Source organism: Phoxinus phoxinus, assembly GCF_949152265.1.
Source record: "Phoxinus phoxinus genome assembly, chromosome: 16".
NCBI classification, from domain to species: domain Eukaryota; kingdom Metazoa; phylum Chordata; class Actinopteri; order Cypriniformes; family Leuciscidae; genus Phoxinus; species Phoxinus phoxinus.
Window position 1 is genome coordinate 11,608,169 of NC_136891.1, and position 27,375 is coordinate 11,635,543.

The 27,375-nt window shown below is 37.1% G+C and overlaps 2 protein-coding genes across 3 annotated transcripts in view; one reads left to right on the forward strand and one right to left on the reverse strand.

The window, feature by feature from the left end:
• The window catches only part of atf6 (activating transcription factor 6), a 32,843-nt gene extending 15,315 nt beyond the window's left edge, over positions 1-17,528 (forward strand). The window contains exons 11-16 of the mRNA XM_079583957.1: positions 1,500-1,610; positions 3,119-3,218; positions 5,819-5,889; positions 6,763-6,874; positions 10,784-10,868; positions 15,319-17,528. Coding sequence (XP_079440083.1) covers positions 1,500-1,610; positions 3,119-3,218; positions 5,819-5,889; positions 6,763-6,874; positions 10,784-10,868; positions 15,319-15,521 — 682 coding nt within the window. The 3' untranslated portion in view covers positions 15,522-17,528. The remainder of the gene's footprint in view (positions 1-1,499; positions 1,611-3,118; positions 3,219-5,818; positions 5,890-6,762; positions 6,875-10,783; positions 10,869-15,318) is intronic.
• Positions 17,340-26,287, reverse strand: olfml2ba (olfactomedin-like 2Ba). Of its 2 annotated transcripts, none has more exons than XM_079583955.1 (8): positions 25,826-26,287; positions 25,059-25,322; positions 24,827-24,934; positions 24,595-24,759; positions 20,489-20,672; positions 19,114-20,124; positions 18,757-18,933; positions 17,340-18,671 (listed from the first exon to the last, which is right to left on the reverse strand). In XM_079583955.1, the coding sequence occupies exons 1-8, from the start codon at positions 25,979-25,981 to the stop codon at positions 18,052-18,054; spliced, it is 2,685 nt and encodes an 894-aa protein (XP_079440081.1). In that variant the 5' UTR covers positions 25,982-26,287; the 3' UTR covers positions 17,340-18,051. The 2 variants fall into 2 exon arrangements, with proteins under 2 accessions (XP_079440081.1, XP_079440082.1); XM_079583956.1 differs by having other exon boundaries at positions 25,059-25,251; positions 25,826-26,132.
• Positions 26,288-27,375: the final 1,088 nt, after the last annotated feature.

Below are 27,375 nucleotides of genomic sequence, written 5' to 3' on the forward strand. Positions count from 1 at the left end.
GAACAAGGCTCTGTTCTCACATCTGCCCCCCACACACATTTTCATACTGAAACTGGGCAGCTAGCTAAGTTTGTTATTTTATCTACCCTGGATGATGTTTTGAAAGGCAATACTGGCTTCTCATGTCCACGTAAATTGCTTCAAAAACATGAAACTCAGGAGACTTCAAATACCCCCACATGAAAAGACAGATATTTGAAGACATGATTACTTTAAAAACCTGTCTCTATGTTTTCCCAAAGACATTCATCAAGCAGATCTAGTGAATTTTGAGTTACTTCCCTCCCAGGGGTCGTGTTTCAAACTTCCTGGGGCCTGAGTTAGACAAGATCACCAGCTTTAGTAAGATTGTTTTTTGTGTGTGTGGCCAAAACAGGTGGTGTTCCACAAGGCTCAATTTTAGGTCCGTTTTTATTTCACTGCCTCCTCATTTACTCTCTGGCGTTTCCATTTCTGCTGTTTTTTCCTCTAACAGCCATTCCCACTCTTGACTAAAGTTTTCTTCCAGCTCAAACTGTGTAATAGATTATTTGAAAGGCATCGTAGTGTTGAATTGTTTGAGCTGGTTAGTTTTTTGGCTATCCGGGGAGCAAAGCAGCGAATTAAATTATGTAATTTAGCACTGGAGAAAGGATATAGATTGAGATCCAGTTGTTGTTTTTCTATAGGGAGTTCATTTACCCCTGCAAGAATTTAGAAATCTCTTTTGAAATCTCCAGTTTATAGAATATTTCCACAGATCTCGTAGCTCTTGCTCCTGTATTTGACATTTCTAAAGGGTTTATCCTCAACTTTCTGCCTGCTTCCCAGTCTGAGTTAGGATTTGGCCAGAGATTGTGTTTATAATAGTCCAGGGTTTGTCCTATGTAAAGCATTTTTATTGTTGAGTGTTAAATATATTAAGAAGTTTAGTCTGCTGCCTTAATTTCTTTCTTTTTTTAAATGTAAGCCCACTGTAATCCAGACATCCCACTCACTATTTCTACTGTGAGATGAGCTTCTCTATGTCAGCAAAGATAGCTTTCCAGATCTCCACCGTCACTCATTCCCAGCCCGAAGAAGTGTCACATGTTGTTTCAGAGGCCACGTTTTCCTGGTTTTCTGGAGCTATTGCGTTAAGCTGTAAATGTCTACACCAGTTTCTTGCAGGTAGATGGTTTAGGATTTTGTTGTTCTTGATGTCTTGGATTGGATGTCTTGGATGTTCACTCTACCGGTGCTAAACATGAACTTGGCATTAGTTGTTGGCAGTGTTCATTTATAGCTTTTAGAGATGCTCTCTTTTCCCGTAGACAAGATAAGAAAGAACCATCTTGGCTTGCATATGGTATTCTTTCAGATGTTCAGCCAGTACCAAGAGATGATTAAAACAAGAGCCTTATAAAATTCTGTATAGTTTGGAATTAAAACGTCATTATAAAGACTCTAAACCCCTTCTCCAATCTTTCCTTGTTACTCTTTCCTGTCTTTAATGTGTTTTTTCTCTCCCTTTCTCATAGGTTGGAGGATGTGCTATCAGAGCAGAAGGCTCTGATGGTGGTCAAGGATCCTCTGTATTGCAGAACTCCACCACCCTGCCAGCCATCCGTCAACAGGACCAAGTGCATAAAGTCAGTACTGAGCGCGTTTAACATCAATGTTGATATTACCCCACCACCCCCTTTCACAGTCAAATGCTGTTTTATTATACATTTAATAGTGTTAGTAGTATCTGGCAGTTCTGGGACAAGTCAGTTCTCTTAAAATTTTGAGTACAGAGCATCTGGTCCGCAGTACCCTAAATTTGCCCGTCTGATCTGATCTGAGCCAAGAAGCACTTTTTATTACAATAGCCCTAAATAGCTCTGGTACATAACCTTCTGAGCTGTGTTGTTATGACAGTAAAAGATAATTGTAGCAGGAATTGATAATTCGATCAGTGGTCCAACAGTTGTTAGACCAGCTTTTTAAAAAAGGATGGTTCCAGTCCTTTATTTTACAATGGATTCAAATATGGCTCAACCTCATAATCATCTATAAACGCACTCATTACATCAGTATTACTGCAGCAATGCTTTAAATTATAATTTTTTATTAATAAATATATATTTTTTTAGGATTCAATTAAAAAACAAACAAACAAAAACATGGTTTACAGTGGTTTTATGGCCCCTATACTCGATTGAAGAGAAATCGAAGAACAAACTGGTGTGACGTCTTTTTTAACAAAATCAGAGCAAAATGAAGTTCGTTGTTCGTTTTGGGAGTTTAAAACCGCTTGCCTCTGGCTGGTAAAAACCTTCAAACTACCATTTGTCTGTGGCGAGTACGTAATAGGTAGGTGACTCTGAGTCTCCGACGCCTTTGACGTTCCCCGGTTCATTTCTTCTGTTTATTCCGTCGAGGTCAGACGCCTACAAGTAAAAACATGAATACACTGGAGAGCCGCTTTATAGTAGAAATTGAATTGGTAGTTTTAATTCTAATTGAAAAACACAGAAACTTTTTTATGTTTAATTCTGAAAAGCTGCTTGTTTTTAAACAATCTATTGTATAAATTGGTTTATAAATAAATGTGACATGACTTTACTGGAGTGCCGAATTGCAGAGCTCGTACAAACAGATCCACATGGCTATGAACAGATGCTTCTTAACTATTGTTTTCTCACCACTGTCATTTTCGTTGTGCGTTTTAGTTATTAAAAGGAAAGATATTTAAAGAACATATTCATCTTATTCTTAACGCTGCTCTCAGCAGTGTGGCTAACAGTATAGGCCATGCATTTCAAACTTTTTTTTAATCCGTAAGTGAAGAAAAAAAGAACTGAAGTTTGATGTGAGCATATCGGGGCATTTAGAACAGCGAATGTAAAACTTATAGCTTTAATAAGCACCTCAGAGTAATTTTTTTTTATTTTAGTCTTCTCTGTATACTCTTTTCTTATATAATGTAGCTTGGTAGCCTTTTCAAATCCGATGTCCAGCCATTCATCAAAAATGAATAAGTCCACAAAGATACTTTCTTGCTGACCTTATGTTTTTTATGCTAAACCACTCTGTTTTGAATGACATCATTTTTCATTTTACTGCCTGATATCTTGTAAAATTGAGATGATGTTTCTGCTCTGCATAACTATAGGATAGCGCATGAGCTGAGAGGCTGGGTACATCGGCATGAGGTTGAGCGGACCAAAACCCGCCGCTTGAGCAACACTCAACACAGAGGCAGAACCATCCCGGTATGACCTAACAACACTTTTCCTCCTTTAAGCCTCCAATTGTCTTTCTACATTTATTTTATTCTTTATTTTTTGCTTTCTTTCTGACATTGTTAAAAATCTGTCCTAAAGGATTGGATTTAAAATCCAAATCAGATTTGTGTGAACAAAGCCAGAGAGAGACACCTAGGGGCCTTGACATTGTCCAGTTGTAGTCATTGAAGAGTCTTGTTTCTTTCTCTTTGACCTTCAGCATGACATTTGTATTGGTGAGACTCAAGTGCAGACTCTTTGTTGCATACCTCCAACCCGGATACAGGCAGCTGAGAACCACCAGGATATAACACTGTTTATTTTCTTTAAATAGATCTTTCTAAATGTTAACATTAGGGATGAGAACCCTTTCTTTGTTCTCTCTCTCTCTCTCTCTCTCTCTCTCTCTCTCTCTCTCTCCTCAAACTGCTTGTCTCTTTCATTCCTTTTTAACCCACTTTTAGTATAATCCAGTAGTCTTGGGAAAGTAAACACCCCCCTACCCCATTCTGCTCAGACAATCGGACTTCTCTCTGACTAATTTCCTTTTTTTTTTCTTTACAGTCTCTGCCACACTAAGTCTGATTTGCTTCAAAACCACTGTCTGTAGCTTTACTTAATTTGAATGCATGTAAAAACCCTCGCTGTTCTGTTTAAGCTTTAAAATCCCTATATGCAGTTAACAGTTTTCACAATTCATAAAACTATTATTCACTACTATTAAAAAAATTGGGGTCAGATGTATTTTGTAACATTATAAATGTCTTTACTGTTGCTTTTGATTAATGTCCTTGCTGCATAAAAGTATAAATTTTTCAACTTACTAATCCAAAACTTTTGAATGGTAGTGTATACCATTCAAAACACTACATTACTATTTAATACACAGAAGCAGCATAAATGTATTAACACTGAAATCAAAATGGTGGGAAAATATTAATCAGTTATAAAACCTTATTTACTGCTTGTCTGTTGTGCAGGGGACAAAATGTGGCTACAAATAAATTATGGCTACCAACTTAGTCACAAAGAATTGTCTTGAAATCCACACACGCATTTTACATTTACTTTATTTGATAGTCATACAACATATTGACTATAAATGGTTATACCACAGCCACCAATCAATGATAAAAGATCAGTGATTAGCCACAGGATTGTGTAGCCTAAGGCCGTGTGTCCACCAAAGCGTTTTTAGCCAGCTGCAAACGCTAGGCGCTCTGCTGAAAACGCCGAGCTGCAGGTGCTTGAGAGCGTTTTGGCAGCGCAGTTTTTTTTTTCAGTTGAGACGCATCGTTGCTATGATACAGAATATCCGTTGGTCCATGTGGTATTAGTCCCGCCCCTCCTCCACTGTGATTGGACGGTAGGCTAAAAAGTGACAGTGATGAGCGCTGCGTTTTTCCCAAAGTTGAACATTTTTCAACTCTCGGCGACCTGTAAAAAAACGCTGAGCGCTCAGCACTTGAGCGTTAAATACTCGCTCAGCGCCTCGTTACGCTCCTGGCGTTCTAAAAACGCGGCGTTCCCATTGAAAACAATTGAAAAAACACGCCAGCCGCGTGAAAAAAACGCTTTGGTGGACACACGGCCTAAAGGTTTGAAGAACTAGGCTGGAATATTCTGTGGCACGACATCGCATAAATGTTCAAGAAACATATTTTACCATCTTTGGTAGCAGAATCTCTACTAAAATCTGAAATAATTTAACATGAATAGCCCTGTGGCAAAAAAAAAAAAGCTTCACAATTCTAGTTCCAGAAACCTTCCCTTGAGCCTCATTTTGGCTTAATGTGAATCTGTGCGGTTTATACACCGTACAGGCAGAATTAATCAGACTGTACATGTTTGCTTTAGTTCCTTATCATTTATTTTTTCAGATAACTAATAGTGAGAGCAGTTGGATGGACAGCTTGTTATGCTTTAGAGAAGCATAGTGTGCAGCAGGTTGATTGTTTGAAAGGCTGTCCTGTGTTTGAAGGGTCTGCCTTATGTGTGGAAACTGCCCTGACAGACACAAACACACACATATATTCACTGATAACCATTTTCCACTAATAGGTTCCCATCGCCCAATCTGAAGTCCTTCCATGCGTTTCCACTACATTAAAGGCCTTCTGGCCCAGAAAAACTGGTGGTCTTAAACAGGAACCGCTAACGCCAGAGAAATAATGTCCTCACCAACAACAACAACAACAACTCTAAACACATCTAGTTCGCTCCCATTATAATCACAAAGCTGTGTACTCCGGCACAGCCATTTGCAGCAATGTTTGCTTTCCGTCACCAGGACTGAGGCACTAAGTAAATACTGTCGTCATGCAGAGTGCTGAGAGGTTGGGTGATTGGAGATGGATGGGTATACTGACAGATGGCTATTTCCCAGACTCTGTGTACTGTCGACACAGAGCACAGAACTAAACAAAGTGTGAGAGAGATGCTCTTTATCAGCCTAACACTCGATGACAGCTTAAGCATAGAGATGTTAAAGCACGTACAGTGACACACACGGGAATGTGCTTGTGCTCATATTCATTTTGTATAATTTGGTAACCGGAAGTGACATTTTTCTTTTCTTTGTCCGGCAGAAAGCGGCAGTTAAACGGGCTGAGGTACCACAGATAATGACACAGATCCAGTACACGGATTCCTCTGAAAAGTAAGTTTCACTAGATGTGTGAGGAAGTTCCTGCAACATCAAACAGCACATTCGTATATCAGCATATTTGTCATCATGGTCTGTGTATGAGAGTCAGTCATCAGTTCTCGATTCTGCAGTGTTGTACCAAATGCTATACAAGCTTTTTAATGGGGTATTTGCTTAAGTGAGCAAAACGGTAAAAAACGGTCCCTTTATTTGTAGTGTAAACTTTGTACAAATGTTATAATGTTTACTAATGTGTATTCTGAGAAATGGTCTGAGGACAATTTGAAGTTATGTATTACAAGACACTGAAGTTTGAAATCTGCCAAAGTCGGTGGTATATTTGGCAAAAATTTGGAGCGTGTAGAGGTGCGGAATTCTGGCATTTTTTAAGATATTGTTTTTAAAGCTGTCATCAAATCCAGTATTAATGCTCGAGGGACATTTTTCAAACAATACCATATATAATATGCTGGTGTGTTTTAAGAGGGGAGTAGACCTCCACTGCAAACTCCATTTTGGAACTCTTCTCTTGAATATTTTTACACCTAAAAGAGGTATCCGCCTACATGCCTCTATTTTTGTTTGTTTTTTTTATTTCGTGTTTTTGGATGGCTCACTTGCTCTCCCTCAGGGTAAATCATATTTTTGACTGATATAGTTTGGCTGACCTCAGCAGTAGATTGGGCCAAAAATCAGCATGGCTGACATTCCATTGCATCACACTGACAACAGGGGAAAGGCCACATTCACACAGGAAAGAAAGTGTTTTATCAAGAGATTTGTGAGAATTGGATTAGATAATTAGAATTTTTGTTATAACATATGCAAAGTAAATCAGATACAGCTGGAAATGTTGTGTTTGAAGTGTTTGTATCGTGTATGTAGGGTTCCCAGCAGCGAGCTGCAGGTGTATTATGCCCCTCGCCGCACCTACAATGACTTCTTTGATGAACTCAACAGAAGAGGGGACACATTCTACGTGATCTCTTTCCGCAGGGTAAGTTGACCACCCCATTTATCTGCCTATCTGTCTTTTCATCTGTCTATCTGTTTTCTATCGGCCTGTGGCCACACATGAACATGGTTACCGGTAATTGATTTTAGAGCCCACACAGCATCATAAAGGAAAACTTGAGATGGTTCCAGCACAATAGAGCACATGGCCTGTCAGAGAATCTTCTAGCATGTGTTAAATCTTGGGAGGTCTTTATAAACTCCTGTTTTTTCAGTTTGTAAACTATCTTTCTTGTTTGAAATAAAACACACAGTCGGTCTTGTATTGCCACCTTGACCGCATGTCTCTGTCATTTTTAAAGATATACAAGGCAGTAAACTAATCTGTATTTTTTTTTAAATGTAAATTTGATTATATCACACTACCGTAATTATGCTGTACAAATTTCAAAAGTTTTGGTCAATAAGATTTAAAGAAATTAATACTTTAGTTCAATAAGGATGCATTAAATTGATAAAAATTATTTGATGTCTGATGACCTACGTCACAGAACAATTACTCATTTCTCAATTACTCAACCAAGCAAGACTGTCCTTTGTGTGGTCGTTGCAACATTTCATGGACACATGCTCCATTTTTTGCTCCATATTGTTTATTATTGTGATTTTCGGTTTCAGATTTAACCCCCCCCCCACACACACACACACACCACAAACACACACACACACACACACACACACACACACACACACACAAAACAGTGATAGTGTGATTAGCAGTGATCGTGCTAAAAGTGAGCTGTGATTTTGCTATATTAGTGCACATTTATAGATTTTATTTTAGCTAACAAATATTTTTTGGCAGCTACTTTCAGCTTTGTAAAAGGGGAAAAACTGAATCGACTTAGAGTTATTCAAATGAGTCAGGCCTAATTTTTTGTACACATGTATATGATCTCAAGCTGGGCGTAATCTATTTAGAGTCAGACTGCGTTTGTAGTAATCTTCTAAAAAAAGTTTGTCTAATTGTACGTCATCTTTCATCAGTTTGTTCTTTATTACTTGTAAGTTCCTAAACTATGTTTGAAGTTGTTTTTTTCCATACACTCCGTGCCTGCTTTTTATTATTCACTCCGAAGATTTGAATAATGTTGCCCGACATATTTGAAAAAAGTCATCTTAAATCTCTTTTGTTACCAAGGAAACAACGCACCCAAATTGAGACACACTGCAATGGTTCAAAGCAAAATTATATATTTCACCAATTTGTAGGGGATATGACAGTAGATGGTTATCCCACACCAGTTCATCCTGGTGATTTGTTTTTTTAATGGCAAACAGGTCTTCACGTCTCTTTTTTTGTGAAACTAAAACAAAAAAATGACTCCATGTCAATGACTCATAATTAGAAAATAAAGCTGTTTTTGTGGACGCTACATCTTGTTCTGCCAGCTTTTTTTTAAACGACTTGATTTAAAGACTTAAAAATCAAAGTTGTCTTTTTTTTGTGTTCATTAATATCAGCCCTGAAAATCAGCCCCATCTAGGTGAGTTGAGCCAGAAGATGTTTAACTGGTTTAGTCATAGTCGGTCACTGCCATGTTTTCTGTGTTTCGTTACGTCTCTAGGTTTGTTCACTCTTTTGGGAAGTCAAACTTTAAAAAATATTGACTCATCTCCTCCAAAACATCCTCAGATTGTGACCTCCATTTATGAACGTAAAAAGGTCAAAGCCTAATCCGTCAGATTTGCAATTCTGTCCGTCTACGATTCTAATGTGACCTTTTGTGTAATAGTAGACAGATAAGCAGTGAAATATGACGATTTTAAAGGGGTTTGTCCACAATTTGGGATAGTTCATTCAAAATGAAAATTGTCACCCTACCTTTTTTTTTTTATATAAAAGAAAAAGAAAAATAGTAATGAGTTCGAAAACATGAGTGAGTAAATGAAACTTTTTCAATTATTTTGGGTGAACTAGTCTTTAGTTGAGTTTGACCATTTAACAACCCTAATTACATCATTTTTAGTCTCTCAGCCATGAATCCCTGAACTACTGCTAAACAGCACTGTTGTTCTTTGACTTGTTAGATCAGCCCTCTTTTGATTTGTTTTCAAGAATGTGTATCTTAGAGAGGAGAGACAATCAGTTCAAATAAAGGATGAAAGTGGTTGTTTAATTGTTAATTATTGACGGGTTTTTTTTCATACACTTTAGAAGTTTTGGTTTGTTTATTTTGTTTCCTAGGTTTCTGGGCATGTGTCTCTGAGGATTTGCGTGTCCTGTTTAGGTTTGCTTTTGTGCAGTGAGCCCAGCATCCTTGTCTGGACTGTGTTTGCAACTTAATATTGCTAATTTCATTGTTCCATTGAATCAAGCTTTTCTGATCTCCCAGAGTTGCACTACAAACGTTCAAACTGTCCTAGGGATGTTTCTTGTTAATTGTTATCCTCATTGTAATCCGATCATAATATCCTCGGTTTGCTGCTCCCTCTGAGCCAGTCACACTTCAGAGTTGACGAGAAGTTCATGTCTATCTGATGAGATGGTTAGTAACTGGCCCTTTCAAGCTTTATTTCTCTCTTCCACCTTCCCTCTGTTAGCGGCAATTGAATGGGAGGATCGCACCCACAGGTTTCAGGTCTCCTGCTGGAGTATACAAAGAGAGAACGTGGCGCTCTTCCTAAAAGACCTCATTGTCGTAATCTAGTCTAGGGAACCACAGTGGGCTGGGGAAGAGGGGGGCAAAACTAAATGATGTAACAAATTTAATAATCTTTGAGAAATATTATGATGTATTTGGCATTGTCTCTTTTCAATCAGAAGCAGAATTGAACGTTAAATGGATATTTCACCCAAAAGTGAAAAAATTGTCTTCGTTTACTTTACATTTCGTTCATTTAAAAGGCAATTACAATTGGAATCCATTGAGGAATGAAAGTAATACAGATTTGGAATGACATGAAGATGAATAATTAATGACAGGATTTTTATTTTTGGGTGAACTATTTGTGTCTCATTGTGAATTCAGTTCTCGGCACATCTTTACTACAGTGACGCCAGATGGTATTAAACGCTAACACATTTACTGAAGTCTACATGACACAAGACGTCACAAATCCATGACCTGTTTCCCATCCATCACACAGACATGAGTGTTATTACAATCTCCAGCTCCATGGCTTTCCTGTCCATATGGTTTCTGTCTTCAACAGGTGTGTGTCCTGACAGGTTCATGTCTCCGAATGTTACAGTTGAGTTGGACTAAATGTACATAATGTACGTACATTTTTGACCCGATTATAGAATTGTTATATGACTCTCTCTAGCGCTTCAAATTTGAACTCGCTTGCACTGAAATAAACTGGTTTTAGCAAATGTTATTTGCATATACATTACCATTTGGGTCAGTAGGATTTTCATTTTTACAGAAAAAAAAAATGCATAAAGGTTTCCACAAAAAAATTAGGAAGCAACTGTTTTCATCATTATTAATAATAAGAAATGTTTCTTGAGAACCAAACCAGCATATTAGAATGGTTTCTCATCAGAGGATCATGTGACACTGAAGACTGGAGTAATGAGGGCTGAAAATTCATAATTTATAAATTATATTAAAGAGTAGTAAATTGTAGTAATGTTTCACTTTTTTTTTTTTTTTACTGAATTTTTGATCAAATAAATGCAGCCTTGATGAGCATAGAAAAACATTTACTCTCCAATCTTAGCGACCCCAAACTTTTGAATGGTAGTGATACACAAGTGATCTCGTGTGATGTGGATATCAAGGCCTTCATCCTCGGTCTTCAACACAATCAGACTTTTTTTTTATTGCAACCGGATTGATGCTTCAAATGTCTTCCACGGTGACCAGTGTAATTTATGTTCTCACCAAAGTAATAAACTCTCTTCATTCATGTGTTTTTATGGCTGTTCTTCTTTTGTTTATAGGATCACCTCCTTCTTCCTGCCAACAATCACAACAAAGGCAGCCGCCCCAAGATGTCTCTGGTCCTGCCAGCTATGAATTACAATGGTAAGAGAAAAGAGTTCATCTTATTAACTAATGAATGAATTGGTCCTTGTCTCACTGCTTTTTAGCACAAAGAACATTTGACTTGACATTTGATTTGATTTTTGGGATTGATTTATGTTGTGTCTGTGCGTGTGTGAATTATATATATATATATATATATATATATATATATATATATATATATATATATATATATATATATGTAAAATGTAATGCATTTTATCTTATTTGTATTGTATAATTTTAATATTTATATTAAAGTAATATTGTATTATTAAAAAAAGTACATTATAAATATAGCATGTAGCATTATTATATATTTTATATTCATATTTTATACATGCATACATACACATGTATATTTACAAATGTATACTACAGCTACAGGTTTTATTTTACAATGCAAACAAAATGCATAGAGAAACAAAAAGCTCAGGAAAAAGCATCTTTTGATGACAACATAATCCGTTATTAATATTTAGTTGGTTCTCTCTTGTTTTTGCATGTGTTCATAATTGTCTTTGTATGACAACCTTGCCAAAAATGATGTCCACACAATTTGGCATGTTTCATTGCGTTATCACAAATAAAACAATTAAATCCGAGCACAACTACACAATATACTCACAAAAAATGTAATACTATTTAAATAAGGGGGTGAAGATTTTCCTAAGTCCTTTCCTAGACATTCCCTACCGAATTTCTCTCCTTTGATTCCTTGGCTATGGTTGCAGTAATTAGATTCAATTATTCCCACACTGGGAATCTCACGAAGGGTCACTCAGGGAAATGTCTGAGGGTGGACAGGCTTTTGTGAAATATAAGAGTTTAAGCCTTTTAGAAAGAGAATAATGATAGAAGTATAGTCATTCCTACTCATGTCAGAGTCCTTGGCAAACAATGTGTACACATCAGGACAAATGCCCCTACTTTTTAGTAGTTATCTCATAGTCTCTCTTTTAGTGTATGCAATCATGAGACACTTTAACTAGTCGCAGACATTAGGACGGATTTCAAACCTGTTTTTGAACCTCTTTGAAATCTTTCCGACTAGTCGTCATGATACAATTGTGAGAAAGAAATGCATTGAAAAGTAGAGAGTTTAAACAATCTCTCCAAAAATGAGGGCATTTGATCCAAGTTGTTTAATGAAAAGAAGAATAAACATTCCTGTTGCTATGTGCGTGAGCTTGTGTGAGAATGTGATGTCTCTGAAGAGCGTGATGCTGTAATTGACGCACATAGTCTCGGATTAGTGAGGCTCACCAGAAAACAAGAAACCTGCCATTTCATAAAGATCATAGCCTTGAATTGTTTATGTAACCCAAATCTAAGTATTCCCTCTTGAGAAGGCATTGTGTACTCTGAATCATTTTTTTCTGGCTCCATCCTGTATTGATTTAGAAATGCATGTTCAAAGTTGGCTTTCACGTGGTTTTATTACGAGAACAACTTTTGGACAACTCGGAACAGAAGTTTAGTTTTTGAAATTGCCCCCAGCTGATTCTGTTCTGTTCTACATCCTCAAGATTGTGTTTGGGTCGGGGTGTTTTCCACAACGGGCATGGAGGAAAAATCTTTCTGTTTTCAAGGTTGTTGACTTCTGTCTTGAAAACAACGTGAAAAAAAAGAGGGGTTTTTTTCTGTCAATTTTAATAATTTCATGTTTGGTTTGAATCATGACTGTTGACTGTTGTTGCCGTTTCTGGCAGAGTCAGTACATATATTATCTGTTCTCTTTCACTCTTTTCCTTGTGGGGAAGTGAGTCAGCATTATAATCGTTTGTGAATGTTGAAGATGATGACCATCATAATATTCCCCTTTCTTTGTTTGTTTGTGCACTGCATACGTTTTCGAAGAAGTCATATCAGTGAAAGGCATTGCTTTATTTGTCAAAAGCCTAGTTAAAAAGCCTAATTCGGGAAAGAATAGTTCATTTTTTTAATGTACTGACCTTCTTGTTGTTTCAAATGGACACACAAATATTTTTTGTCCAGTTCGTAGACAGTTCATAGTGACTGACGACATGCAGCTTATGCATTATATTCAAAGTCTTTTGTAACCATACTATAGCCTAGCTCTTTGTGCAGAGACATCTGAAAATACATTTACTTATAACCTTTTCCTCCAGTGAACTGTTAACTCACAAATCACTGTGACTGGATCATTTAGTCAGTTGGTTGAATCGATTCATTCTTTTGAGATGGTTCTTTTTTATTAAGGAACTGGTCACAAATCAGTATAATCATAACAATATAATTCCTAACAAATCAACTTACATTTTTTAGTTTTTTTGGCCGAACTATTCCTTTTAGGCGTTAAATATCAACCATTTTGGGGCAAACCACTGCTGTTATGGGGGAAAGTGAGTTTGGCTGGAACCTAAAAGGTTCACAACCATTCTCATCAGGAATTTACCCTTGAGTCCACATGTTCCCTTAATCAGTATTTTAAATGGTGTTTGGAAAGTCAGGCATATCCAAAGGGAATTCACCTAACGAAAAGCCTTTTGTAAGAATGGAAAATGACATTTCTGACATATTGGAAACTTATATATAGGATGGAAAAGATCATTTTTGAAAATATGTGATGATGTGTACAGTTCAGCAGTTCAGTGTTTTTTAGTGCTTGCAGTGAAATACAGTGAGACGATTGCTATAACCCATCATCTATGATGATTTCTGCAGCACTGCTGAGGTTTTTTGCACCTGTGAAAATACACATTCTGTAAGATTTTTAGACTTTATTCCATTACATTGTGGTGGTATCAGAGATAGATGTGGATATTTTGGTTTCAGAAAGACTGACAGTTAAGTTGACTGTAAATCACCGCTTCTGAGATCATCATTGTGGGTGTGCGGCTGAAGCGCTCATCAGGAACGACTAAGTGTAGGATGTGTGAATGTATTCACCAGCAATGGCTGGAAAAGTGCTTTAGATTGACCTACCGTGATACTCTCCAGCCTATAAAGTTTTTATCAGTGCTTGAGTCTGCTGGAAAAGTTACTTTCCTGCTGCCCATATGCTGTGCATACATGTGAAGCTCTCATCTTTTTTTGCTATAGAGAGCTGTCCTTGTAGAAGATAGGCCGAGTGTAAATCATCATGCTTTTAATGCTTCCTTACAAAATAATGACTGCTTGTGTTTGACGAGCACTTTTATGAGTCTGTCAAAACATGGGGAAAGACGTCACAACCTGATCTTAGACTTTAGTGTTAGTTAAACCAAAGCTTGATCAGTATTGCTTACTACATATTTTAGAACAGTCTCAATAGATGAATCTAATAGGAGTGTTGAATCTGTAGTTGATTACCAGTAGATTTTGATAAATGTCAATTGGCATTTACCCATTTACTTATGTATGATAAAGCATTGTTTGGGTTTCTGAATTATGCTGCACATTGGAGTTCGATTCTGTTGTTTTTAAATTTGCTATGTTATACAACTATATGTTAATATTTTGACTTTGACTTTCCACAATGATGGAAAACTTGGAAATATAAAATTTCAAAGGAATTTTAAAATTGTGATCTCCAGGCCTGGAAAAGTCATAGAAATTAGCAAAATCTTAAGTTTCTATAGTAAATATAATAGTTTATATTTTTGCTCGAAACATTTAATTTGCTAGATATTGCAATTGTCTGAGACTTTTGTTCAGTGTCAATAAAATCCAATAAAATCAAAAACCAAAAAATGTTTAATCCAAATTAACTTTTTTTTTTAATCTATTGTGTTGGAAATGCAATGCTGGCAATTGGATTTTCAGTCATGAAATTTCATTACTATTTTGCACAAAGATCTTAAGAATTTTTCAAATGTTCAAATGTTTTTGGTCAGATTTGTTAATTTTCACCAAGGCTTTTTTTATTTACTTAAACAAAAAAAAAACAGTAATATTGTGAAATATTATTACAATTTGAAAAATATTCAATTTTCTATTTTAATCTTTTTTTAAATATAATTTATTTCTGTGATGGCAAAGCTGAATTTTCAGCATCATTACTTCAGTGTCATAATCCTTCAGAAATTTTTCAGGATTCTTTGATGAATAGAAAGTTCCAAAGAACAGAAGAATATAAATCTTTTATATCATTATAAATGTATTTACTGTCACTTTCAATAAAATGCTATCTTGTTAAATGGAAAAAAGTATTACCTTAAAAAAAAAAAAAAATTTGAAATGGTAGTAAGTATAGATCTCATTTTTTTTTTCATGTGGGAGTCGTCATCTCTTGTTAGTTTACTGCTATGTTAAAATAAATACCAGCGTGTGACTAACCTCTAAGAACTTTGTGTGAAAGGATCCCCTAAAATGCCTCTTAACCTCTCCGGGCCACCCAGCACATCACCTGCATTTCTTTTCACACAGAACTGAGCACCAAGTGCCATTTCATACAACTATTTGTATTTTTCCTTTGCTAATACAATCACTTTCTGTCTCACTGCAGATAGCGTTATAAAAGACAAAGAGTTTGAGGTGATGATGCAGATCGACTGTGAGGTCATGGACACCAGGATCCTCCACATCAAGTCCTCTACTATTCCGCCCATATTGCGGGTCAATCAGACGGACACAGGCTCTTTCTATCACGCGGCTCCCAGGAACAACCAGCCCGCCGCTCCAGTTGGAGTCCTCATGGGTTCTTCTTAGTCCCGGCAATCCACTAATCCACCATTTTTTTGTGTGAATTAGCCAGTTTTCCCACCATCATCTATTTGGTTTCTTAATAAGCCTCTCCTTTTCTTTTCTTTTCTTTTTTTCCTATTCAAGTGGCAAACCAAGATTTTGGTAATCTACTACCAAGATCCCCAGGATAATTGATCGACAATTTATCTTAGTCACTCAATTCAAAATGCATCAAGTGGGCCATTCGATACTAATGAAAATCAAATGACAGTCTTTATTCCAGGCTATTGTTTCCAGAGACTACTGTTACACATCTGTCATCAAACAAAGGCATCTACATTTACATTCATGTATTTGACTTAAAGCGCATTCAAGATATACATGTCTTTTCAGCTTGTGCGCCCTAGAAATTGATCTCACAACCTAAGTGTTGTTGGTGGCATCCTCTGCCAACAGGAGCATTCATCTACCAAATCTCCCACACAAAGTGCAATTGGGCTCAATTATTGAACTCTTCTCTGTTATGTGGTAGCTGTCAGGGATTTTTCTTTGATTTTGTTTGCACTGTGCTTTTTGTTTATACAATTTATTGAAATATTTGTGAAGTTTTGTACCAAGCTTGTTTGGTGCACCTTTGATGGTCATATTCAACTAACTATTCTTCAATACTATCCTCAAACAACCCACCTTGGCTGTGAATTGTTGTGCTTTTTGCTAATTTTTTTGTTTGTTACGACATAACTGTTGAATAGAAATGTAAGAACATTTATTATTTCCCTTTTGTGTCTGTGAATAGAGGCAGTTCTGTCAGTTCTTTTATATATTTTAAGACCTCATGTTTATCTTAGTGGCTTGGTCGCATTTTTAATGAGGTGCACTTGACATAAATTCAGTTGGTAATATAACACTGGTTAATTTGAAGTTGTAGAAGAGACATTATTAATGCTTAAATTTGACCTCATCTGTCCTTGTATACTATGTATTTGTCTCTATTATTCTTGCCTATTTAGATGTTCGCTCTATTCTTGTAGTGTTTAGGATGCCGTAGTCAGTTATCATTTTGAAAGCAGTGTAATCATTAGCTTGTCGTGTCTAACTTGTTGTCGCTTTCAAAGAACCATTCCCCTTCAAAGACAAACTTGCCTGCGCCGACCAATCACCATTAGAACTCCTAAAGGGTTGTAGGATTCTTCAATTTTTGAATTTCACAGATTATAAAAACTCAGGTGGATCTTTGTTCTGAAAATGTGAATGATTATTAGAGTATTTAGTGAGAGAAAATATCACATTTCGACCACATTTCAGTAGAAATGACTCTGTTGCGTTCATAATTGGTTTGAAACATGAGTTTATACTCTTTAATTTAATCAAATCCCCTTTTCCCTTTGAACAATATTTTGTATGTTTAATATACAATTATTTCTGCATTTTTTGGAAAGACTTTTTGTTTGTTCACGCAGTGAAAGAAATGAAAGGAATTTTGTAACAAAGTAATAAACACTGGACTCAAGGTTGTGGGTGAATTGTGTGCATCTTCTGGCGTCAGGGCGCAAACAAGAGTTTTAAGTCTGAATTTGCTCTCTGAAATTGAAGGTTTGTATAAATGTGGGGTCTGAAGTGTTGTAACGTGTTAATTATAGGTCATTTCAAAGGCTGGGGTAAACAATGTTTTTGGGTTCAACTATGGTAGATGTGTTTTGTTTGTCTAGATTTAGCTCTGTGGATCAAGGGGTTTACAGTGTAGCATTTTGCTCTTATCTAAGTGTCCAATGAGAAGGTCTGTGCTGAGAATACACTCGGCTCAACATCATCAGTATGAAAAGAAGACCAATTCCATAAATCTTAATTCAACTCATTTTATTTCAGCCATTTTGTCTGAGTTTGACAGAGATTTGAATTTATTTGGTGCTAGAAGAGTTTCAAATGAAATTGCAATAAAATATGCATAAAAAGATTACAAACAGTACTGTCATTTGATCAAATGTATCAAACGTACTGATGAAATAAAACAAAATTAAAATGTGCCCTGAACACCGTCTACTCTTGCTTTTACTGAATTTATAGAGCTGTAAACTTAATTTTTTATATGCATGTGATAAAAAAACAAACTTTGAGATATATTTATGAAAATACAAATTGTATTTTTTACATTCATTAATCCCATGGTTTCAGCTTTTTATATTACAGTATATACAGTGTATTCTACAGGATTTAAGAATACAACACCCTCAAAACTTCATAATTCTGTCATTCAGGTACAGCTATAAACACAAAGAGGTCCGTTTTCATAGTGCAAAAGCGAGCTGCAATATCTAAAGAAATGACCGTAAATGCAAACTGCATAAAGCTGCATTATATGCGTGTTTTTCCTAGTTTTCGCCATATATGTAAAGATATGGGTCCATTTTTACACTTTGAAAACATAACAGTATATTAATAAGTACATAAACTACATGGAGTTAATAAAAGCTGAGTGAACTGATCCACAATCCACGAACACATTAATGGTTTCTCCTATTCTGTGCAAATAACGTATTTGCTCTGCCGTCAGGGCCTACAGTGGGTCTACGTAAGCAAACTGAACATTATAAGTGACCTGATGTCCGTTATCCCAGGCGTACAGCACCCTCTCCTTGGGGTTGTAATCGATCTGAGTGATGTAAGTATAGTTGTTGCTAAAAGGCAGGTGAGGAATCACCTGAGTGTTGGTGTGGGTGTCGAAGGCATAGGACAAATTGGTGTCGTACTGATTGTAGCTCTCCGTCGCGTAAAGAACGCCGCACACGATGAAGCAGTTACCGTAGCGATTGCGCCGGAGCCCGGTCCTCCAGGTGGTCTCACGCTTCATGCTCAGATCACTAGGGTTCAGGCGGCTCAAGACGATCACTTCCTGCAAGAATCCTTCATCGTCTAGAGCTGGGTAAATGACCCAAAGTCCGCTCTCATCGACGGCCAGATCCATGTCCGAGTTTCCTCTCCATCTCCACGCAGACACGTCGTCATTATCAAACACTGCATCGTGCAGCATGGTCCAAGCAGCCACGTAACGCAACCGCAGGTCGTACTTAATAATGTCTCGAGAGAATGCGCGGTTGTAAAAGAAAGCTCCGTTGTAGACAACGTGGCCGGTGCCGATCCAGTTATAAGGCAACTTGTAGGAGTTAGTGAAGCGGCCTTGAATGAAAATAAGAAAATGAATCATCTCAAATTGCTTATTTGTTCTGAGTGTGTTCATTTGAGTTAAAGAGAGATACTGTACCTTGTTTGAAGACATCCATGTTGCGGAATTCCAGTAGGTTGTTGCCATAGTAATAATTGGTGACATAGATCTTGTCATCTTGAGCCAGCGGATCCTTCATCCAAGCGCCCTCATTACGACCGTATGTGTTGTGTGTGACGGGCTCTGAAATTGTGGCCAAGGTGTCCTTACATATTCCTGCAAACAAAACCAAACCATTCACAACGTTGGTTTTAATCTTTTTTATGCTAAACTATGCACATCCAGTGCAGAGACCCCATTCTGAATTTAACTCTGACATTAATATAACTCTGATTTAAGTAATAATGGAAAATGTTTTAATATATGTATACATACAAGAACATCATAAAGCTATACCTGGCTTCTTTTGAGGTTCCTCTCCAACGTTCTGTTCCACTAGAGTTTTTACAGCTTTCTCTCGGTCCATCTGCTCCCCTCCCACTACCTCTTCCTCTTCATCCCAGCTTATGCTATACTTGCGTTTGCCAGGTTTGCCTGTTATTGTTGTTGTGGTAGTTCCTGTAGTTGTCATCAAAGACGCCACTGAGGTTAATGTCTGTTTAGGACTCTTCTTGGGTAAGTAGGTAACTGTCTTGCTTTCAGTGACATGTGGCGTCGTCACAATGGTGGCAGCTGTGCTTGTGTGAGCAGTTGTTCCCAATGAGCTTTCTGTGACTGTTAAAGTATTTGAATGAGGAGTCGGAGATGGTGTTAATCTTCTAAGTGTGCTTTCAGAATAAAAAATAGGTTTCCCACTGTGAAAAGCATCTTCTTTCAGATTTTCTTTGGTAACAGTCCCACTTTCATTTACAGAAGATACAGATGTTTCCTTTTCAGCAGTCCCGTTGGTCTGTTCTGTCACGGTTGGCTCTGCAGCCACCACTTTAGCAGCAGCTGCTGTGACTGACTCATTTGTTTTAATGTGGTCCAGATTGGATGACCTGACCAACATGTTTTGAGCTTGTCTTACATATGGAGTTGTGGGCTTCAAGTAGCTTGCCTCCATTTTGTTGACGATGGTTTGAGGTTTGGTTTGTTCCTTGGGGATGGTGAGCTTCAAATGATCTATCACAGGTGTCGGTGTGGTTCTCTCATCTCCTGTAGAGTTGTCTGTGGCGGAACGACTGGTTTGAGGCTGAACGGATATCAGTTCAGTAGGCGTCTTAATCGGCAGGGCAGAGTCCAACAGTCCAGTAAATGGAGTTTGAAGGCCATTTCGTGCATCTCCTCCTTTTGAAACTTCACTCTTGGGTTTTGGTCGGACAGACCATGCCTTGATAACCGGCCTAAAGTGGCGTGCTTTGTGATGAAGGAGCTGCTCGTCGGCAAAAAGATCAATTGGGCTGTCACCACTCTGACTATCATCTACTGCAATGAAGAACAAATCATTTTATATAGTAGCCTAGAATAAAATCTCCAACTATTCTTTCTGAGAACTTTCAATTATGGCTGAACCACATATCAAAAAAATATTGATATTTTATTGCAATATGGCTTAGTGCGATTGACAAACCTATATGATATACATATATGTTATTGGACTCAAAGTGCAGCTCATAATACATGATACAGTGTTTCACAGTCTCAAATCAGTTTGGTTTGTTTACTTTGAATGATTCATTCTTTCCAAATAGAGCTATTCAATTCATTCAAATAATTTTTTCAAGTAATTTCAAGTAATATAGTGCAGTCATAATTTTAATGTAGATTTTGAAACCACAGTTATACTTACAGTTCTCCTCTGTGTCCGTCTCATCCATTGGGTCAGATTTATAGTATGTGATCCCCCTAATAATTATTTTTGGTTGCTTCTCCCTTCCTTGGCGCTCTTGTTCTTGCAAAGCTGCGACGGCCTTGTTTAAGTCTGATCCACTGCTCTTCAGAAGATCTCCCACAAACTTTTCCTCGTATTTACTCTGTTCAGTACATCAGAGGACACTGTGATACTGCAGCCATTAAATGGAGGCAGTTGTTTTTATAAACACTTTTTGTTATACTGGTTGAAACACTCTTCACATCCTGATAGCAATCAATGATAAAAGTGGTCTAAGTATAAAAAGAAATTACATATATCTTCTGTGGAAGTCTCAGGACCAAAACATTTTGTGTTATGTGTAATGTTATGTGCTTTGAGACATGAGGTAATTTAACGCCATCTCTCGTGTTGCTTTGCAGACTCTGCTGTGCACGCGTTCATGTCTTTTGGAGGAGGTATGGCTTTGGAGAGAGATCTCTGAAGGGAGGGTGGGATCTTATGCTTTCAAAGCTATTGCTATAGTCTCTCCGAATTTGCCTACCCATAAGACGTGATTCTTAAAGGGATACTTCACCCCAGGATTTACAGTTCTCACTCTCATGTCATTCCAAATCCATAACTTTGGTTAATCTTTGAAACACAAATTAAGATATTTTTAATGAAACCTAAGAGGTTTCAGTCCCTCCATTGAAAGTCCAGGTACACAAAACTTAAAAGAGCCAAAAAGGTCTTTCTTTATTTGTGTTTTGAAGATTGGCATAGCCATTACATATTTAAAATAGTAATATCCTATACTAAACCTAAACTAATCTTGACAAACTATATATAATTTGAAAGCTTACTATCTTTAGTTTGCATATTTGGTGGCTGATCTTCAAAATAATTAATTTAATCAATTTGCAACAATAATATGGGGTTATTATTGATGCAATATTCCAAATAAATTGATTAATATTCACAAATAAATGTAAAGAGATTCACAAAAATGTATCGAATGCACAAATGAATAGATTAAGATCCACAAATAAATGTAAAGAGTTTCACAAAAAATTATAAAATTCACAAATAAATAAAATGAGATTTGCAAATAAATAAAATATTTACAAATGTTTTCTTATTTTACAAACACAACTCTGCCTGGCATTTATTTGTGAATCGGTTCCTGTGCATTTGTAAATCGCTGCACACATTTGTGGATTTTGAAACACTTCTAGCGCAGACGTGCAGAGAAATCCACAAATAGGTGGACTCCACCCACCGCCCACTCAAGCCAATCAGATAACGGCCACATCGAGCTGGCCAATCGTAGCACGTTATCGCTTCAACCAATCACGTTAGGCTTTACGCCCGGGGCGGGAAGTGGGAACTGACTGATTCTTGCATCAATGAAAGGAGCACTGGAGCGCAGTAGCGCTGAACTGTGTGTGTGGCAAAAACACTCTGTTTTCAAAAGATTGTTGGAGTTTAAGGCCTCTTTATATTTCCATCAGGATACACTCAGGGAATTATGATAATCAGAGATCCCGAGCATCATGAACAGTCTCTACACCGGCAAGAGGCGCGTCACAGCGCGTCTGTCTGTTCACTGCTGCCGCTGCAGTTTAAATCATGTAAAACTAGCATGTGTGAAATGTTAACACACATTCCCTATGTGACGTCTGCTTAGCTTTATATGCATAATCGTGCTCTTAACGGCTCTGATCGTAGCCTGCTTATTGACTAGTGCTGGTTACTGTCATATTTCGTGATAGTGTACTGGACGCGGGGCATTCATTGATAGTAAACGGATGCCCGCACTTCTGATGTAGCGGCTACTTCATGCAATTAGGACAAATGTTTTTGTATTTATACATTTGGGCTTATATTTGGTATTCTACATTACATTTATTTATATCCTATTGCTATTTGTCACTGCGATTGTGCTTTAAAAGGCAAAATCGTATAATGTCATGCATCGTGTCTACCCTGTGCAAAGCAATCTACACTGGGCAAAGCGAATGTGCAAAAACATTTGTCCTAATTGCGTGAAGTAGCCGCTACATCAGAAGTGCGGACATCCGTTTACTATCAATGACTGCCCCGCGTCCAGTACACTATCACGAAATATGACAGTAACCAGCACTAGTCAATAAGCAGGCTACGATCAGAGCCGTTAAGAGCACGATTATGCATATAAAGCTAAGCAGACGTCACATAGGGAATATGTGTTAACATTTCAAACATGCTAGTTTTACATGATTTAAACTGCAGCGGCAGCAGTGAACAGACAGTGCCTATTTGCTTTTGACGCGCTGTGTCGCGCCTCTTGCCGGTGTAGAGACTGTTCATGATGCTCGGGATCTCTGATTATCATAATTCCCTGAGTGTATCCTGATGGAAATATAAAGAGGCCTTAAACTCCAACAATCTTTTGAAAACAGAGTGTTTTTGCCACACACACAGTTCAGCGCTACTACTGCGCTCCAGTGCTCCTTTCATTGATGCAAGAATCAGTCAGTTCCCACTTCCCGCCCCGGGCGTAAAGCCTAACGTGATTGGTTGAAGCGATAACGTGCTACGATTGGCCAGCTCGATGTGGCCGTTATCTGATTGGCTTGAGTGGGCGGTGGGTGGAGTCCACCTATTTGTGGATTTCTCTGCACGTCTGCGCTAGAAGTGTTTCAAAATCCACAAATGCGTGAGGGGATTCACAAATGCACAGGAACCGATTCACAAATGCGTGAGGGGATTCACAAATGCACAGGAACCGATTCACAAATGTGTGCAGCGATTTACAAATGCACAGGAACCGATTCACAAATAAATGCCAGGCAGAGTTGTGTTTGTAAAATAAGAAAACATTTGTAAATGTTTTATTTATTTGCAAATCTCATTTTATTTATTTGTGAATTTTATAATTTTTTGTGAAACTCTTTACATTTATTTGTGGATCTTAATCTATTCATTTGTGCATTCGATACATTTTTGTGAATCTCTTTACATTTATTTGTGAATATTAATCTATTTATTTGTAATATTGCAACAATAATAACCCCATACAATAATGCGTGTTCAGACCTTTATTTTGAAATAGTGATGAACATGAAAAATCATGAAAGAATGGTAGAAACCTTTCATGCCAAGAGTTCAAAAGATACAATCCATTCAATTATTTTAGAAAAAGAGATCTGAGAATGTTTTGAATATAAAGAAAAAAATAAAAGATGCACCATTTGTGATGTGGCAGCGAGCTATAATGCACAGCACATACGTGTTCTTTTTGTGTTTCTTAGAGGTTGAATTAATTTCAAAATCTTCCAAACTTCCAATACTACTTCTGAATAGGATGTCTACTTCATAAATTGTATGAAAATTGTAAAAACAATGGTTCAGAATCAGATCACTCAAACAACATATGGAAATGGGGCAGTAATGTCAACTAGTGAAAAAGTTTGGTACTGCGCCCAAACAAAATCTTACTGAAAGCTTATTTTTTGAGATCAACCTAAAGTTTGAAACACAACTTGTTCAGATTTTTGGCTTTGATTTTTTTGTGTGCATTTTTAGAGTCCACCAGGTTTTGAAAATATATATTTTTATATAAAATATGAATAATTAAATTTGTAACATTTCATACATTTTCATAAACTCAAACTTCTATAACTTTTTTTTCTGTTTAACTTTCTTAATTTCACTTCTACAAAAATCTGCCAAATGTCTTCTTTAAAACAAGACCAATCTTACATCTATATTCCAAAGCATTCTTGAATTACTACCATTTAAGTTCGGAATGTGCATTTTCATGTCTATTACAAAAAGGGGGGCTAATGTAGATCATCATCTATTTTCGATCTTTGACAGTCCAAGTCATTTGTCTCTTTTCATGATAAATTATGTAAGAGTTGACAGCAGGATAAATTAGTAAGATTTTCAAAACACAACATGAGGTCACTTTTGACTCTGAGACAGGGTAAATAAATAAACGTCTGCAGCAGGTGGGCCATTTCACTTTCTGGCTAGCATAATGTTTGGATTGTTCCACTGTTACGTATTGGACATGATAATTATGTAATGCAACATTTGTTTTAAATAGCACCTCCCACCTCTATGTGTCGAAAAGCAGCTGCTTCGTCATTCTGCTCCCTCAAACTCGTCCTCTTCTGCTGCTGTTCTGAGGACAGATTTGTAGGTGAGGATGTGGGTGACTGTGGACTCGGAGAGGTGCTCCTTGTGTTCGACTTCTCCTCGGTCTGGTTGTTTAAGACCATCTGTCAATAATAAAACACATCAATGATGTGAAGTACAAGATAGGAAAACAAAGGAAACAACACTTACTTTTTCTATTGTGTCCATGCGACCAAGAAGCTTGGTGGTGACTGAGTGCAATTTCAATAGGTCCATGCCATAGAAAGAACCCTCCAGCAATTCCAGAATAGTTGACAGCTGTAACGATGAAGTAAATTCCATCATGGCAAGAGCTGGTTTTATTTTAGAATAGGAAACGTTATGCATTGTTATCCTGCCATATTCTGGTATATATATATAATCCAATTTCAGATATGGTCACCTTGACATTATCTTTTCCAGCCTGTTGCAGCTTCTTCAAACGGAAGTCCCCCTCACAGGGGTTTAGAGCCGACGGAGGTGCAATGCATTGACATTTGCAGTGGGGTCCTGTTGTGATGGTCTCCACCGTATAGAAATCCTGAGGCGTCGCGTGACCGTCCCGGATCCGCTGACACGCGCTCGCGCTCAGAGGTCTGACAACACATTTACAGCCACAGTCAGAGCCTTCCGAAAGCGCTTTCACTTTGTCATAATCACCCAGCAGCTACAAAGAAAAGAGGACGGATGCATTTTCCAGCAAGCAAAATCACCGCACTTTGTTGCAATGTAACATATCTGACTGTCGTTATATGGATTTTCTTTTTAATTACCAACGTCTACTGGAATATTTATAATAACTTTCATTAATAACATTAACAAACTTGTTCGCATTCAAAACGAGCGCATTTAACAAAACAAAAAAAAAGAAAGAAAAAAAAAAAGAAAGAAAGTGTAGCTACCGTCCGATACGATTGATCCTGCTGTTGCTATGGTTATTTCCTCAGGAGAACCAATTCCCTAGAGAACCCGGGTGACATAGCTAGAATTTTTATTTATTTATTATAGGATAGTCTTACTTGAATTTACATCAAAATCGATATGTTAGGCATTGTGCAGAGATTGTTAATAACTTATTAATGAAAGTTATGACGTATAACTAATTGCAGATTATAGGCTAAAGAAACTGCAGTGGAATATCATTTCGAGCGCTGGTGAAAAGTATCTTACCTGACTTAATATAGTTTCATGATTATCTCTTTCAACTTGCATTGTGTCATTTTGTTCAATTGTCTCCTCCAGAAGTCGCTGGTGTGATTTCGGGGCGGCTGAAGTGAGAGCGAATGCCATGAGCAATAAAACCCACCAAATTCCCATCTCGGTCATATTGCAAGGTGTTTGATATAATCCCTTCAAACATATGGCACTTAAGATTGTGCGTTAAAATTGGGCTTTTCCTCTTCATAAACGATAAACCGCCAAACACATCTCCATTTGCACTCCCTTCCAGATGGAATAACTGAAGCGGGATGAGGTTTTGCAAAAGTCCAGAAGGTAAATTCCAGATGAGGGCAGGTGCTGGTCCTCAGCATGAAACTGGATTGAGAAGAAGCAGCAATGACGCGACATTTGAGCTGAAATGAGGGGGCTGGATGGAGGAGACACGCACTGAGCACGCTGGACGTTGCGCGTGACTTCTGTTTTTATTCGTCAGAACTATAGCCTAGCCTACTACTATAATCCTCCAAAACTTTTTTTTTTTTTTTTTGGGCAACAACAAGAAAACAAAAAACAACTTTTTTTTCCTTCATAAAAACAATAAAAACATAAAAACTATTTTACCCCTTGTCACCCAATACTCGTTAGTGAGTAAACTTCAATTAAAATGTATGTGAACTTTATTAGAGTTACATAAATTATTTATGAGGAATAGAAGAAACAGTGACGGTAGAATGGAGCGCACCTGTGAAATGACATCATGCACGCAGCTTCTACAGTGAATATTGCAGTTAGATCTAATAACCCCAAAATATGATTTGTTTTGTTTGAGTGAATATAGTCTGTCTCTTTTTTAGCAAGAAGTGCGAATAAAAAATTTGAACATTTTGCGTTCAATAGTTTCACTTTTTCTTCTGTTCCTAAAAGTTTAGCTCAGAACCACCACAATCGAAGTGTTGCAGCGCCACCTAGTGTGTGTTAAGTCATAAGATTATATACATACAAATACGCAGTAGCCTACAAAGTTCGTTCTTTTCTGCGAATGGCAGGTGTTAGACTACTAAGAACCACTAGTGGTCAGTGTTGTGCCATATTATTGCGTGACTGTGTAGATTCAGAATCATCCCACTCTGAAGTTTTTAGTGGTGAACTTTACCCTTTCATTTCCACAGAACTCACACAAGTAGCTGAAATGAAAACGGCATACGAGATGGCACTGGTGCATTTTTATTTTTTATTTTTTATTAATATTATTATTATTTACAAACGGTAGGACCACTACCTGCTCACTGTATGTAGCCTAGAACAACAACAACAACAACAAAATACAAAATACAAAATAGGCTACCAGCAATATTATTTATATATTTTAAATATTTAATAACAACAACAACAACAATAATAATAATAATAGTCTATTATTACTGTTATTATTATTATCATTATTGTTATTATTAATAAATACATTTCTGACAATATAGCTTATTTTGTATATAGAAGTGCACAGTTGTATACCATGCAACCACTTATTACAAATAATATATTAATTTACTCCCCAAATA